Below are 17,294 nucleotides of genomic sequence, written 5' to 3'. Positions count from 1 at the left end.
AATTATGCAAATATATACAGTCCTGTGGAACCACAAGTATAAGCCCCACTGGCCATCAGAACTAAGTAATTGGGAGGTATTCCTGGGCAGCAATCGAAAAACATCAGGGGTGCCAGATGACTATATAAACTCCTTTCTGGGAGATACCAGCAGGCTGATGCAAGGCAAAGTAAGAGTGCAAAGATGGCATCCATCAGCCTGTGTTCCTGAAAGCACCTCCATAGGGCCCTAGATGTGAGCCAAACCTGAGGCCTGTGACTAAGGCCAGTGACCCAGCACACACAACTAGGCCTCTTTCACAGAAAGACTAGGTGGGGTTATATTTCACTCTGTTGTTTGTGTAGTGCTCTGAGCATGGTCGCTTACTATGAACTGTCTCTCCAGTCGTTACAGTCTCATGGTACCTGGGAATGCAAGCCTCCCTGGCCACCAGAGCCAGGTGATCAGAAGGTGTCCCCTGGGTGGCAGCCACAAAAACCAGGGCTCCAGACGTATATAAAAACTTCCCTCCAGGAGATACTGGCACGCTGGAGTGCAGCAGAGGGAGAGTATGAAGGGACTTTGAGGTCTCTGGAAGGGATTACCCTTAGATCTGTGATTAATTAAGAATTCTACCTCTCTGACTGCAGCTTTGATGGTAAGCTAATAGGCTTCTTTAACGGAGAGACTGGGCTCCTGGGTGTGTTGCCTCTTGCTGTGCCCTGGGATTGGTAGCTCTTTAAGAATTCTTTCTCCATTGGTTACAGTCCTGTGGAACCCGTGAGTATAAGCCCTGGTGGCCACCAGAGCCAGACAATCTAGAGATGTCCCTGGAGGCAGCCACAATAACTAAGGAGTCAGACAAGTTTATAAGCTCCTTCCTGGGAGATACTGACCAGCTAGAATATGGCAGAAGGGAGCTCGAAGACTGCATCCATCAGCCTTCATTCCCTGAGAGCGCCTCCACAGGCCTCTAGACGTGTGCCAAACCAGCAGCCTGCCCCTTAGGCCCAAGTTCCTGGATAAGCAAATAGGCCTCTCACTGAAAGACAAGGAGTGTGTTTCAGTCTGCTATGTGTGCTGTGCCCTGATGTGGTGGCCTGCTAAGAACTGTCTCCAATTGCTATGGTCCCATGAAACCCAGAAACACAGGCCTCCAGAGCCAGGCAATCAAGTGGCATCCCGTGGGTGGCAGCAACAAAAACTGGAGCACCAGCCTTATGTAAAAGCTTCCCTCTGAGAAATACTTGTGCTCTGTAAGGCGGAGGGAGAGTGGGAAACTGGTGCCCTGTGGCTGGAGTGAGGCGCAGAGGGAGAGTGTAAACATGGTGCCTGCTAGTCTGTCCTTTCACAGTAGCCCAGCAGGCCCCCAGATGTGTGTTAAATTAGACGCTTGCCCCTTAGGCCGAGGCTTTAAGATAAGGAAATTAGCCTCCTTAACAGAAAATCTGGGCACCTCTATAGCGGCTGCTTCTGTACTTGGCCCTGGGGCAGGTGAGTCCAAGCATGCAAGCCCTTTAAGAGCCTTTTCTCACTTCACTAGAGCATTGTAGGTCTCATGAACTCAAGCCTCATTGGTTTTCAAAGCTAAGTGTTTCAGAGAGAGTCCGGATCAAGATGGCAGAGAAAGAAAATCTAAGCTTATTTCCTCCCACAGAGCCACTAAAACTACTAAAACTATGGAACAACTGTCTCTGAGAACAGCCTGAAGACTAGCAGGACAGATTTTCTACAACCATAGATATAAATAAAAGGCCACATCAAGACAGGTAGGAGAGGCAGAGATGCAGTCCAGCAGAACCCATACCCCTGGTGTGGCAATCCCACAAGCAGGAGGGATATCGTAACCAAGGAGGTTTCCCCTGAGGAGCAAGGGGCCCCAGCCCCATGTCGGGCTTCACAGCCCACAGGCCTGCTCAGGGAAGATGAGCCCCTGCAATGTCTGGCTTTGAAAATCAGGTGGGCTTATGTCCAGGAGAGCCTAAGGCTCCACTCTTTGTGTGTGTGTGTGTGGTGTTAGAAGTGTTCTAATTCCGTTCTTTTACATGTAGCTGTGTGTGTGTGTGTGTGCGTGCGTGTGGTGTTAGGGAGCGTTCTAATTCCATTCTTTTACATGTAGCTGTGTGTGTGTGTGTGTGTGCGTGCGTGTGGTGTTAGGGAGCGTTCTAATTCCATTCTTTTACATGTAGCTGTGTGTGTGTGTGTGTGTGCGTGCGTGTGGTGTTAGGGAGCGTTCTAATTCCATTCTTTTACATGTAGCTGTGTGTGTGTGTGTGTGTGTGCGTGCGTGTGGTGTTAGGGAGCGTTCTAATTCCATTCTTTTACATGTAGCTGTGTGTGTGTGTGTGTGTGCGTGCGTGTGGTGTTAGGGAGCGTTCTAATTCCATTGTTTTACATGTAGCTGTGTGTGTGTGTGTGTGTGCGTGCGTGTGGTGTTAGGGAGCGTTCTAATTCCATTCTTTTACATGTAGCTGTCCAGTAAGGCTCCACTCTTGAAGAGCTTGCACAAACTCACTCTGAGTCCCAGCACAGAGATAGCAGCTTGGAAAGAATCTGAATCACACAAGAGGGAGATTCATTGACTAATTTTAGGGCATGTGTCAGAGGGGCAGGTTTCTGGTGAAACTTTCTCCAGGGATAGAAGTGCTGGTGGGCTCCCTTTTTGTTTTTGCTCTCCTTCCACGCAGCTGGCCTGGCTCTGGCAGGCACCATTTCTGTCATTCTCCATCAACCTACCTAACACCTGGCATCCATCCCCAGCATTCCTCTGAGAACTCACCCCACCCAACCCACCAACCTCAGCCATCCCCTCCAAAGCAACTCCCACCCTGCCCCACCTGGCAGGTGGCCCCAACCAGCACCAGTGCCCCTCAAAAGTGGCTCCTGCTAGAGGGGACCATCCTTGCACACTAATGTGCCCACAGCAATCGCAGCCAGGCCTCATGAATGGCCAGGCTGGGGACTAGCCCTGCCCACCAGGGTGTCAACAGCAGTTGCGGCCAAGCCACTCAGCTAGCCAGACCAGGGACCAGCTCCATCTACCAGTGCACCCACAGCACTTGCAGCCCAACCACAACAAGAGAACATACACAGCGCATACAGGGGATAACCAGGAGCACCTCGCTCTGGTGACCAGGGGTGATGTTGCCACTGGGCCCCACAGGACACCTACATAAGACCAGTCTTTCAAGACTGGGAGATGTAGCTGATACACATATTATGTAGAAACAAACACAGACAGTTAGGCAAAATGAGGAGACAAATAAGAAAACAAGACAAAACCAAAAGAAAAAAATTAAACAAAATGGAGATAAGCAATTAACCAGATAAAGGGTTCAAATCAATAGTCTTAAAGTTGTTCACTGGACTCTGGAGAAAAATAGATGAACTCAGTGAGAACAATAACAAGATAGAAAACACAGAAAAGAACCAATCAGAACTGAAGAATAAAATAACAGAAATGAAAAATACACCAGAGGGAATCAGCAGACTAGAGGATGCAGAAGAATGTATCAGCAATCTGAGACAGGGTAGTGGAAGTCACCCAATCAAAACAGCAAAAAATAATAATAATAATTTGTAAAATGAGGATAGTTTGGGACTTCCCTGGTAGTCCAGTGGTTAAGACTCCACACTTCCACTGCAGGGGGCCCGGGTTTGATCCCTGGTCAGGGAAGTTCCCCATGCCACATGGTGTGGCCAAAAAATAATAATAAATCAAATTAGATTAAATTTAAAAAAAAACTAAGGATAGTTTAAGGGACCTGTGAGACAACATCATGTGTACTAACATTCACATTACAAGGGTCTCAGAAGGAGAAGAGAGAGCAAAAGTTTTCTTCAAAACCTATTTGAAGAAAAATGACTGAAAACTTTCCTAACCTGGCTAACAAAACAGACATCCAAGTGCAGAAAGCATAGGGAGTCCTATATAAGATGAACCCAAGACACCCATACCAAGATACATTATAATTAAAATCTCCAAAGTTAAAGACAAAGAGAGAATCTTTAAGGCAACAAGAGAAAAGCAACAAGGGACTCCCACATAAGACTGCCAGCCAATTTGTCAGCAGAAACTTTACAGGCCAGAAGGGACTGACATGATATTTAAAGTACTAAAAGAAAGAAAGCTTACAAACAAGAATACTCTACCTGGCAAGGTTACTGTTCAGAATTGAAGTAGAGATAAAGGGTTTCCCAGACAAGTAAAAGCTAAAGGAGTTCATCACCGCTAAATAAGCCTTATTAAGAAATGTTAAAGGGACTTCTTTAAACAGAAAAGTGAAGGCCATAACTAGAACCAAGAAAATCATGTAAGAAAAAAATCTCATTGGTAAAGGCAAACATATAGTAAAGGTCAGTCACCTACAAAGCTAGTACGAAGGTTAAAAGACAAAAGTAGTAAAACAGAAAGATGCAAAATATGTCAGAAACATAAAATATCGGGGGCAGCAAATGTAGTGCTTTTAGAATGCACTCAAACTTAAATGACCATCAGTTTAAACAGACTGCTGTATACACAGACTGTTGTATATGAACCTCATGGTAACCACAAACCAAAAACATATAACAGATACACAAAAAATAAAGAGAAAGGAATACACACGTAACATGGAAGAAAGTAATCAAATCAGAAAGAAAGAGAACAAGAAACAAAAGAAGAAAGGAACAGAGAAGAACTACAAAAACAGCGGAATGGCAGTAAGTACATACCTGTCAATAATTACATTAGGGGCTTCCCTGGTGGTGCAGTGGTTAAGAATCTGCTGCCACAGGGGACACAGGTTTGAGCCCTGGTCCAGGAAGATCCCACATGCTGCAGAGCAATTAAGCCTGTGCACCACAACTACTGAGACTGCACTCTAGAGCCCACGAGCCACAACTACTGAGCCCACGTGCTACAACTACTGAAGCCCGCGCACCTACAGCTGATGCTCCACAACAAGAGAAACCTCCGCAATGAGAAGCCTGTGCACCACAACAAAGAGTAGCCCCTGCTTGCCGCAACTAGAGAAAGCCCGCATGTGGCAATGAAGACCCAACACAGCCAAAAATTAATAATAATAAAATAAATATTTTTTAAAATAATTACATTAACTATAAATGGACTAAATGCTCCAATCAAAAGACAAAGTGTGGCTGAATGGATTAAAAAAACAAGACCCATTTATATGGTTCACAGAAGACTCACTTCAGATCTAAAGACACACACACAGAATGAAAGTAAAGGGATAGGGACTTCCCTGGTGGCGCAGTGGTTAAGAATCCACCTGCCAATGTAGGGGACACAGGTTCGAGCCCTGGTCTGGGAAGATCCCACATGCCGTGGAGCAGCTAAGCCCATGAGCCAGAACTACCGAGCCCACGTGCCACAACTACTGAAGCCCGCACACCTAGAGCCCATGCTTCGCAACAAGAGAAGCCACTGCAATGAGAAGCCCATGCACCATAATGAAGAGTAGCCCCCACTCGATGCAACTAGAGAAAGCCCACATGCAGCAATGAAGACCCAACACAGCCATAAATAATTAATAAATAAAATTTTTTTAAATGGAAGTGAAGGGATAGAAAAATATTTCATGCAAATGGAAATGAATACTAATGATATTAGTATTAGATGGAAATGGAAATCTAATATTAATGATATTAGTATTAGAATACTAATATCAGGCGAAACAGACTTGAAAGCAAAGACTGTAAGAAGAGACAAAGAAGGTCATTACATAACGATCCTTGGGGTCAATCAAACAAGAGGATATAACACTTCCAAATATCTCTGCACTCAACATAGGAGCATCTAAATACATAAAGCAAATATTAACATACATAAAGAAAGAAACTGATAGTAATACAATAATAATAGGAGGCTTTAATACCCCACTTACATCAATGGATAGATCATTCAGACAAAAAAATCAATACGGAAATATTGCCCTTAAATGACACAGGTGCACTTAACAGAACATTCCATCCAAAAATAGCATAATACACATTCTTTTCAAGTGCACATGTAATATACTTTGGGTAGATCACATGTTAGGCTGCAAAACAAGTCTCAATAAATTTAGAAAGACTGAAATCATATCAAGCACCTTTTCTGAAAGTAGAAATCAATTACAAGAAGAAAACCGGGAAAAACACAGACACATAGAAGCTAAACAACATGCTTCTAAACAACCAATGATTCAATATAGAAATCAAAGAGGAAATTTAAAAATACCTTGAGACAAATGAAAATGGAAACACAGTGTTCCAAAAACTGGAGCACAGCAAAGCAGTTCTAAGAGGGAAGTTTATAGCACTACAGGCCTACCTTAGTAAACAAGGAAAACTTCAAATAAACAATTTAAGCTTATACCTAAAGAAACTAGAAAATGAACAAACAACACCCAAAGTTAGTAGAAGGAAATAATAGAGATCAGAATGGAAATAAATGAAATAAAGACTGGGGAAAAAAAGATCAGTGAAAAAAACTAAATGAAAGAGAAGTTACAACTGACACAACAGAAATACAAAGGATCATAAAAGATTACTACAGTTATTTGCCAGCAAATTGAACAACCTAGGAGAAATGGATAAATTCCCAGAAACATGCAACCTTCCAAGAGTGAATCAGGAAGAAATAGAAAATCTGAACAGATTACCAATAATGAAACTGAATTAGTAATTAAAAAAAAAAAAAGCCCAACAAACAAGCCCAGGACCAGACAACAGTAAATTCAAACAAACTTAAGGAAGAGTTAATACCTATCCTTCTCAAACTATTCCAAAAAATTGAAAAGGAAGGAACAATTCTAAATTCATTATACTGATATCAAAACCAGATAAAGACACTACAAAAAAAATTACAGGCCAATATGTCTGATGAACATAAAATGCAAAAATCCTCAACAAAATATTAGCAAATTGATTTCAATCATATAGTAAAAGAACCATACACCATTATCAAGTGTATTCCACAGATGCACGGATGGTTGTATGCACAAATCAATCAACATGATGTACTACATTAACAAAGTGAAGGATAAAAATCACATGATCATGTGACTAGATGCAGAAAAAGCATTTGACAAAATTCAGTATCCATTTTTGATAAAAACTCTCCAACAAAATGGATATAGAGGGAACATGTATCAACATAATAAAGGCCATATATGACAAACCAGCAGCTAAGAAAATACTCAACGGTGAAAAGCTGAACGCTTTTCCTCTAACATCAGGAACACGAAAAAGATTTCCACCATTGACACTTTTATTCAACATAGTATTGGAAGTGCTAGCCACAGCAATCACACAAAAAGAGATAAAAAGTATCCACATTGGAAAGGAAGTAGTAAGACTGTCACTATTTGCAGATGATATGATAATATATATAGAAAACCCTAAAGACTCCACCAAAACACTATTGGAACTAATAAATGAATTCAGTAAAACTTCAGGATACAAAATCAATATACAGAAATCTATTGCATTTCTATAGACGAATAATGAATTATCATAAAGAAATTAACATAACAATTATATTTATAATTGCAACCAAAAGAACAAAATAGCCAGGAACAAATTTTGCCAAGAAAGTGAAAGACCTATACTCTGAAAACTATCAAACACTGATGAAAGAAACTGAAGACAATATAAATGAATGGAAAGATATAAGAATTAATATTGTTAAAATGTCCATACTATCCAAAGCAATCTACAGATTCAGTGCAATCCCTATCAGAGTATCAATGGCATTTTTCATGGAATTGGGACAAATAATCCTAAAATGTGTATTGGAACCATGAAAGACTGTGAAAACCAAAGCAATATTAAGAAAGAACAAAGCTGGAGGTATCATACACCCTAATTTCAAACTATGCTACAAAGCTACAGTCATCAAAACTGTATGGTCTTGGCAGAAAAACAGACACATAGATCAATGGAACAGAATAGAGAGCCCAGAAAGAAGCCCACTCTTACATGGTCAATTAATGTACAGCAGTGGAGCCAAGAATATACAATTGGGAAAGGACAGTCTCTTCAATAAATGATGTTGGGAAACTTGACAGCTACATGCAAAAGAATGAAACTGGATCACTTTCTATGCTATATACAAAATATAAACTCAAAATGGATTGAAGACTTAAATGTGAGACCTGAAACCATGAAACTCCTAGAAGAAAACATAGGCTGTATACTCTTTTACATTGGTCTTAGCAATATATATTTTTTTGGATCTGTCTCTTCAGGCAAGGGCAACAAACAAAAATAAACAAATGAGACATCAATCTAAAAAGGTTTTGTGCAGCAAAGGAAACCATCAACAAAACATAAAGGGAACTTACTGAATAGAAATACTTGTAGATGATATATCTGATAAGGGGTTAATATCTAAAATATATTTTAAAACTCACACAATATCAAAAAAAACAAACAGTCTGATTAAAAAGTGAGCAGAGGGCATGAATAAACATTTTTCCAAGGAAGGCGTACAGATGGCCAACAGACACATGAAATGATCTTCAATATCACTAATCATCAGGGGAATGCAAATCTAAACCACAATGAGTTCCTCACATCTTTCAGAATGGCTGTTATCAAAGAGACAACAAATAACAAGTGTTGGTGAGGATATGGAGAAAAGGGAACCCTTATGCACTGTTGGTGAGAATGTAAATTGGTGCAGCCACTACAGAAGACAGTGTAGAAGTCCGTCAAAAAATTAAAAATAGAACTGCTATATGATCCAGCAATTTTACTTCCAGGTATTTACCCAAAGAAAACAAAAACACTAATTTGAAAAGATACGTGCACTCCAACGTTCAGTGAAGCATTATTCACAATAACCAACATATGGAAGTAACCTAAGTGTCCATCGATAGATAAGTGGCTAAAGATGCTGTGATACACACACACACACACACACACACACACACACACACAATGGAATTTTACTCAGCCATAAAAAAGGAATGAAATCTTGCCATTTGAAACAACATGGATGGGCTTTAAGGGTATTATGCTAAGTGAAGTACGTCTGACAGAGAAAGACAAATACCATATGATTTCATTTATATGTGGAATTTAAAAACCAAACAAACAAAATAAGACAGAAACATACTCACCAATATGGAGAACACAGTGGTGGTCACCAGAGGGTAAGGGGGTGGTTGGGTGAAATAGATGAAGGGAAATTGAGAGGTACAAACTTCCAGATATAAAATATATAAGGCATGTGGATGCACTGTATTGCATAGGGAATACAGTCAATAATACGGTAATAACTTTGGTGACAGATGGTTACTAGATATGTTGTGGTGATCAATTCATAATATGTATAAATGTCAAATCACTATGTTGTACACCTGAAACTAATATAATATTACATGTCAACTATACTTCAATTTTAAAAAAGGAGGGGAAAGAATCTAGACTTGGGGGGAGTGGTCTCGGTTGTATGTCTTTAAAAGTTTGGGTGCACAATGTGGTGTTCAAACTGTTTGCTCCTCAGGAAGAAGCTCTGGATTTTGAGTTTCTACCTGATTGTGGGTCACTGTGCTGGGTTGGGGTTTACAGCAAGATTGTGTCTCAGCATCTCCTACCCACTTAGGTGTGAGTTTTTTCTCATTTGCCCAATATGTAGGAGTCACTCAGCTAGTTTTTAGTTTTTTTCAGAGGAAATTGGTCCATATGTAGCTATAGATTTGGCATGTCTTGGGAGGAGGTGAGTTCAGGATCTTTCTACTTGACCATCTTGAACCATAACTCTGAAGTCAGTCTCTTGAAGAGATATCTGTACTCCCTTGTTCATTACAGCATTATCACAATAGCCAAAATATGGAATCAACCTAAATGTTCCTCAAAGAATAAATGGATAAAGAAAATGTGGTATATGTATACACACACAGTGGAATATTACTCAGCCTTTAAAAAGAAGGAAATCCTATCATTTGCAACATGGATGAACCTGGAGGACATAATGCTAATTGGAATAAGCCAGGCACAGAAAGACAAATAGTGCATGATCTCACTTATATGGGAATCAAAAACAAGTCAAACTTATGGAAGCAGAGAGTAGAATGGTGGTTACCAGGGGCTGGAGGTGTGAGGGAAATGGGGTGATGCTGGTCAAAGGGTACAAAGTTGTAGTTATATAGAATGAGTAAATCTAGAGATCTAATGTACAATATAATGACTATACATTTAATATAATATTGTGTTAAATACTGGAAATTTACTTAGAGAGGGTAGAGTTCAGGTCCTCTCATCCCTACCCCCCCACAAAAAAAATGGTTAACACTGTGAGGAGATGATATGTTAAGTATCATCTTTACTGTAGTAATCGTTTTTACTGTAATCGTTTTTACATCTTTACTGTAGTAATCGTTTACTGTGTAATCGTTTTTACATCTTTACTGTAGTAATCGTTTCACTGTGTATATCACATTATTTTGTTATATATCTTAAATACATACAATTTTTAGTTAAAATGTTTTAAAATTTTTTAATGAAATTAGCTACAGTAAAAAAGTAAAAAGAAACATAAGATTTAAATTAATTATGTATCTTATTTAACCCAATATATCTAAAATGTTATTTCAACATGTACTCAGTATAAAAGTATTGATGTTTTTACTGTTTTTTTTCTTCCTAAGTCTTCAAAATCTGTTGTGTATTTGCACTTAAAGACATCTCAGATTGGACTAGCCACATATAGCTAGTGGCTACCATATTGGACGATGCAGATTTGAATTATAAGAATGCCACAAAAATAGAATGGATAAGGGGAAACAGAGGCAGGGAAGAAACAAAATAATTTGAGAAAATGTCCAAGAACTAAAGAATACTAGTTTCCAGATTGAGCCCAGCAAAATAAGTGAATTAGATACAGACCAAGGCACCTCATATTATTTCAAAACACCAGAAACCTCTATAGGCTTCAAAGGAAAAAAAAAAAAAAAAACAGGTTACAGTCAAAGGATCAGTGGCTTTAGACTTCTCAACAACAATGGATAAATGGAAGACAATGGATCAGTGCCTTTAAAATTCTGAAGGAAAAGAACCACCAACCTATAATTCTATAAATACCAACTACATTGGGAGTAGATAAAAGGTATTTTCAATGATCCAAGATCTAAAAATGTAGCTTTTAGGAAGCTACTGAAGGATGTGTTACACCAAACAAGGAAGTAAACCAAGAATGAGGAAAATGTGATATATAAGAAACAGGAGAAAGGTGAAGGGAATTCCTAGAGTGAAACCGTGAACCAGGCCTGGAGATCAACCAGTCTAGATGAGAGTAAGTCAGAAGGAACCAAGAAAGACTTCAAGGAAATGCAATTGATAGAATACCTAATGGGACTGATTATGGATGTAGAAAACTGGTAGAGGTTTTGGGGTTGAATTAGTAACATGTACTGTACCCCAAAAACTAAGCAAATAAAAGAGAAAAGGAAAATGTAGTTATAAACTCTGAATGTTGAGTAATTTATCTATATATTAAGAGGCTGGGGAGGGCTGTGGGTAAGGTGGAATGAGTGGCAAAACAGCTGAAACCTCATCTTTCATAGTGCAAAATTAATCCACTCCTTAAAACAGAAATATGAGAAAGGAGCAATATAGACATCTTAACTGAAATGTAAAGATAAAAACCAAAATCAGGTGTTGAAAATGATTGGATCTGGGGAAGAGAAAATAAAGGTCTGCCATTTTTTCTGATAAATTTTGTAAAACTATGTCTAAGTCTAAAGTATACACATATGTAACTTTTAAAAGAAACATGAACAATAATAAATCTGAGTGAATAAAGGACCTTTAACGGGCCATTGCTAATGAGTATCCTTATCTCCTAGCATTGAGTACTGGTTCCGCTGCATGGATGTGGATGGGGATGGTGTGCTCTCCATGTACGAGCTGGAATACTTCTATGAGGAGCAGTGTGACCGGATGGAAGCCATGGGCATTGAGCCCTTGCCATTCCATGATTTGCTGTGCCAGATGCTTGACCTGGTGAAGCCAGCCAACGATGGTAAGATTGAATAAAGAGCCATTTGCATTGAACACCTAGGTGTACAATGCAAACTCCGTTGCACTGTAACGGAGTGTGGGATATAATCCTGGATGGTCCTAAATTATTTAACTTCCCAGAGTCTTCCATACAGGCTTTCCAAATACAGAAGTATTTAAGTTTCTCCTTTATTGTTAGCATAGAACCAACAATTGATGGCAAATTCTGTTTAAGAAATAGGCTTTTTCAACTTAAAGTAGAACTACCATATGATCCAGCAATCCCACTCCTGGGCATATATCCAGAGAAAACTGTAAGTTGAAAGGATACGGGCACCCCCGTATTAATTGCAGCACTATTTATAATAGCCAGGACATGGAAGCATCCTAAATGCCCATCAACAGAGGAATAAATAAAGAAGTTGTGGTACGTGTATACAATGGAATATTACTCAGCCATAAAAAGGAATGAAATAATGCCATTTGCAGCAACATGGATGAACCTAGAGATTATCATAAGTGAAGTAAGTCAGACAGAGAAAGACAAATATATGATATCACTTATATGTGGAATCTAATTTTTTTTAAAAAAGATACAAATGAACTTATTTATAAAACAGAAGCAGACTTATAGATATCAAAAACAAACTTATGGTTACCAGAGGGGAAGGTGGGGAGGGATAAATCAGGAGCTTGGGATGAACACATGCACGCTACTATACTTAAGCTAGATGACCAATGGGGACCTACTGTATGGCACAGGGAACTCTACCCAATATTCTGTGATAGCCTATATGAAAAAAGAATCTAAAAAAGAATGAATACGTGTGTATGTATAACTGAATCACTTTGCTGTACACCTGAAACTAACACAACATTGTAAATCAACTATACTTCAATAAAATTAAAATATATAAATTAAAAAAATTGTTTAAAGAAAAAAAAAAGAAATAGGCTTTTTCCATAGAAACAGAAAGCAGATTAGTGATTGCCAGGGGCTGAGGATTTGGGAGGGGAGATGGAGTTGGACTGCTTGATGGGTACAGTTTCCTTTGGGGGTGAAGAAAATGCTATGAAATGTGACAGTGGTAATGGTTCTGCAACATTGTGAATGTACGAAAAGCCACTAAGTTGTACCCTTTAAAATGGTTAAAATGGTGAATTTTATGTGAACTTTACCTCAAAAGAAAAGAAATCAATTTTTATAATCAAATAAGCATATGCACATACTTTTAAACTTCAGTAAAAGTTTTTTTCACTTGCCAAAACAGTTCTTGAAATTTACCAGATTTGTTCTTACACAGGCAAAATAACTCTACGAGATCTGAAGAGATGCAGAATGGCTCACATCTTTTATGACACTTTCTTTAATCTGGAGAAATACTTAGACCATGAACAGAGAGATCCCTTTGCGGTCCAGAAGGTACCAGTATAGTTTTAACTTCTATTTGAGGGCTGCAGTATCAGGGGTTGTGTGCTACAGATAAAAATGGTCTCTGTCTGCAGGAATTCTGGTATTTAAAGAGGTAACATTTAAAACATTTCATCACATACTGAAATGAGAGAATAAAGGACCTAGAGCACATATCTTCCCATAGTATTAGAAAGTATATTGGGCTTGATTTAACTGTACCATTCAATTTCGGGATGACAAGGTAATAAAAACTAGATGCTCTCCAAAATAAGACAACCTTCAGATAACGTAACACTTTTTCAAGTAGTAATGATCACTGTACATGACTATCAGTTTGAAGACATTCTACAGCTGAAGAGGGGTGAGCTGCCTTCCCCATACACAAAAACCTGTGGACTCTCAGAAAACCCATGTCCAGAAAAACACCAAACAAACAAAAAGCAGAATATCACCACTTCTTCTAATCCCCTGTTTAAAGAGTAAAAATTATATTGATGGAAAAGAACTGTTTCAGTTGAGTCCTATAGGAGTACAAGTACAGGAAACTTTCTCAGTCTTTTCTTTGTCTTCCATATGTTGCATAACTGTACTTGTAAGAACATAAAGATCAGCTCCTAAAACCAAATACTCTGCACTGGAACTTAGGGCATGTCAAGATGCATTATCACTAGCCTGAAGTCAGTATTATATCATTGAGTTTAAGATGCCCCATTATTTTATATACCTTTAAGCAAGAAAAATTATTGCCAATTGTAAGTCTGAGATGCATGCCAATTTCAGAGATGTTAAAAGGGTGGGGTGAAGTTCTTAAAGTGGATTAAATACAGTAATTAAGGCATTGTGTAGTCAATATTTAGGTACTTGCATTCTTCTAGGCATAACTAACCTTACACCCTAGGGCAATACTAACTCAATTTCATCATGGAAAAACATCATTTTACCTAGAACATATAATCCAGGATGCTGCCTGTATTGTAGAAGGAAAAGAAAATATATGCCCTTTTTCCCCCTTCATTTCTTTTATTTATGTTATAAATTTTACTTTAAATTTTTTACCTTTAAATTTTCCTTTTTTTTCTGAGAGGTGGTAATTATCAACATTCTGAAAGTGCAGAAAGTGCTCAGTAAATTCCAAGCACTGTGTTGAAAAGACACTGGTTATATAGAGATGATTCAGTATATAAAGAATGGGTATACAGAGATGAAAAAAGACAGAAGAGCAAAAGGTGGCAACCAAGCATAGTATAGTGAAGGAAATGACTGGGGGGAGAAGGGCAGTTTCTAAAAGATAACACAGATAACACGGTATCTGAGCTGGCTTTGAAAGAAGCAATAAAAATGTCAGAGGAAGGGATGGTACATTTCAGGTGGGCATAAGCAAACCACAAGTCACTCCAGATAGCTGCTGTGCAAAGTGCCAGAGGAGAAGGGGCTAGAGAAGAGCCTCTGATAACAAGGCTGAAGAATCTAGACCTAAACAGTCTAGCTGCTGAACAGCCTTATAATTTTTTAATTCACGGTGTAGAAAATCACTTTAGGAATGTTACTTTAGCACCACTTTTAACATGTTTAAATGAAACATTTTTCAGATAGGTTTTTTTTCAGTGATGTAAAACATTTGTAATGACCTATCTCCAATTCTTTGTATTTGATTTTGTTTCCTGTGGCTGTCCTTTTCCCAATCAGGATGTTGAGAATGACAGTCCTGAGCCCTCTGACTGGGACAGGTTTGCTGCTGAGGAATATGAGACCCTTGTAGCAGAGGAGTCTGCCCAAGCACAGTTCCAGGAAGGGTGAGTGAGTCTGCCTTGGTCTTGTAGAACTTTTTGTAACAGGGGTAATAACCACATTAGGACCACCTTAAAAAATCAAGCTAGTAATCCTTTCCTATTTCTACCGTTTTTGAATATCATAAAAATGAGTGATTTTAACCAGCTTCAGTTAAATGAATATTTCCCCAGCAGTCTTCTCTTTCCTTCTTCACTAATTTCCTGAAAAGTCTTCTCATGTGCCATTTCCTTTAATGGAGTTGTACCTTTCACTGAAAACTGAGATCATTGTGCAGTCATACTACTTTGCTAGGGATGTTAGTACACCCTGTTTATAAATACAGGAGGAGGCTAGAACTGAAGCTGTTTTAAGTAGTAAAGATCATCATGTTTAAAACAAATCTTTATCAGACATGGTTTGGTGCTTTCAACCCTGAACAGGAAGTAACCTCTACAAGGATTTATAATAGGGTATAATTCCATAAAGGGACTGTGGTAAGAAATTAAATTATTCAAGACTTTTACTGCTTAGAACATTTCAGTAACTATAATTTGCTGGCTCTTTTCATCTTCTGGCGATTCCTTTAGCAGTTCCTATGATTCTTCCTTAGTCATTGTTTCTCTAAGCCTCTCAATTAATCTTTATTATTAATGTAATGCATTGTAATGCATTTTGAATAGGCAGTATATTAATTTGATTTAATATTCAAATAAAAGAATAAATAGTAAGTTTCCTGCTACCCAGTTGTCCCCAGAAGCAACCACTGTTATCATTTTCTGTGCACCCTTCCAAAGACACTCCATCCCCACTCCCTCCCACGTGTTCTCACACTCGCTCTCTCTCATACACAAACACACATATATACATACATATGTGTATATGTATAAAAGCAAATACACATATACATTCTTTTATTTCTTTCTTCCTCTTACACATATGGTACCATACTCATTATTTAGTTTCCTGCTTTTTCCACACTTTTATAAAGTTTCTGTTATAGAAGATGAATAAGTTCTGGAGATCTGCTGTACAACATAGTATCTATAGTTAAAAAATGGTATTGTGCACTTTAAAATATGTTAAGAAGATAGATCTCATGTTAAGTGTTCCTACAAAAGAAAAAAAAAACACAAGGAAATGTTGGAGGTAATGGATGTGTTTAGTACCTTGGTTGTGGTGATGGTATCACAGATATAAGCATATATCCAAAATCATCAAGATGTATTCACTAAATGTGTACAGTTTTTTGTATCAAACTTCAATAAAGCTAAAAATGATAACAACAAAGATTGGGAGAGCAGCATGGTGAACCAGGTACTTGTATTTTATGATCATTGAGGTATAAATGAGGCATCACAAATATTTGGGGGGCCCTGAGGTGTATGAAAAAATTAATAAAAGAATAACTGAAGGTTGGAGAAAAAACAAATCAATAAATTGGAGATTATTCCATAAATATATTTAATGAATGTGCTAAGCTTTTTAATAACTGCATAATATTCCACTATATAGTTATACCATTATTTTACATTCCTCCGTTCACAAACATTATAGTGAAAATAGTGAAATATTAGAGATATAATGTTGCAGTGAATAATCTTATGTGTCATTTTATACAAATGCGGGATAAATTTCTAGTGTGTAGCAAACAGATAGCAAACTTGCAAAGACACAGGAGGATTTTAGAGAAACCAACAAGAAATGATGCAGACACCCAGAACTAGGTATGGTGGGAGCATTTCATCCCTAGGCCTAAAAGGACAAGTAGGTGAAACCATCATCAGAACCCAAAGAGAAGAGCTATATGGAGAGGGTCACCTGACAGAACTTGTGACCTTCGTAATGGGATTTAGCCAACCTGTGACAACCCAGCTGAGGGAGAGCTGCTAGAATATCCCGTTTCATTCTCATATCCTTCAGTACCCTGCAGGCACTTCGCTTTAGCTTCCAACCAGAAACCAGAAGACAAGAGAGCCCAATGGTGTGGTCCATTTGGGTCAGCCTCCTGGGGCACAGAGCTAGGGGAAGAGTAGATCTAGAGGGATAAACAGAAAATACCCAGCTCAGTAGATAATGTCAAATAGTCCTCCATAGAGATTGTACCATTAAGTCTTGAATATCTTTTTTGAGAGTACTGAAGAAG

The 17,294-nt window shown here is 38.5% G+C and overlaps 1 protein-coding gene across 5 annotated transcripts in view; it reads left to right on the top strand.

The window, feature by feature from the left end:
• Window positions 1–17,294, top strand: part of PPP2R3A (protein phosphatase 2 regulatory subunit B''alpha) — a 223,836-nt gene that overhangs the window by 182,236 nt on the left and 24,306 nt on the right. For 4 of the 5 annotated variants that reach the window (XM_079922189.1, XM_079922190.1, XM_079922187.1 and 1 more), the window contains 3 exons: window positions 11,814–11,989; window positions 13,272–13,390; window positions 15,068–15,174. In XM_079922189.1, the coding sequence (XP_079778315.1) occupies window positions 11,814–11,989; window positions 13,272–13,390; window positions 15,068–15,174 (402 nt within the window). Of the gene's footprint in view, window positions 1–11,813; window positions 11,990–13,271; window positions 13,391–15,067; window positions 15,963–17,294 lie in introns of those variants that run through there. The other variant, XM_079922191.1, reaches the window with a different exon arrangement.

This window comes from Stenella coeruleoalba (genome assembly GCF_951394435.1).
Source record: "Stenella coeruleoalba genome assembly, chromosome: 5".
NCBI classification, from domain to species: Eukaryota; Metazoa; Chordata; class Mammalia; order Artiodactyla; family Delphinidae; genus Stenella; species Stenella coeruleoalba.
The sequence above is the reverse complement of the archived record's forward strand: the minus strand, read 5'-3'. Positions and strand labels throughout refer to the sequence as shown.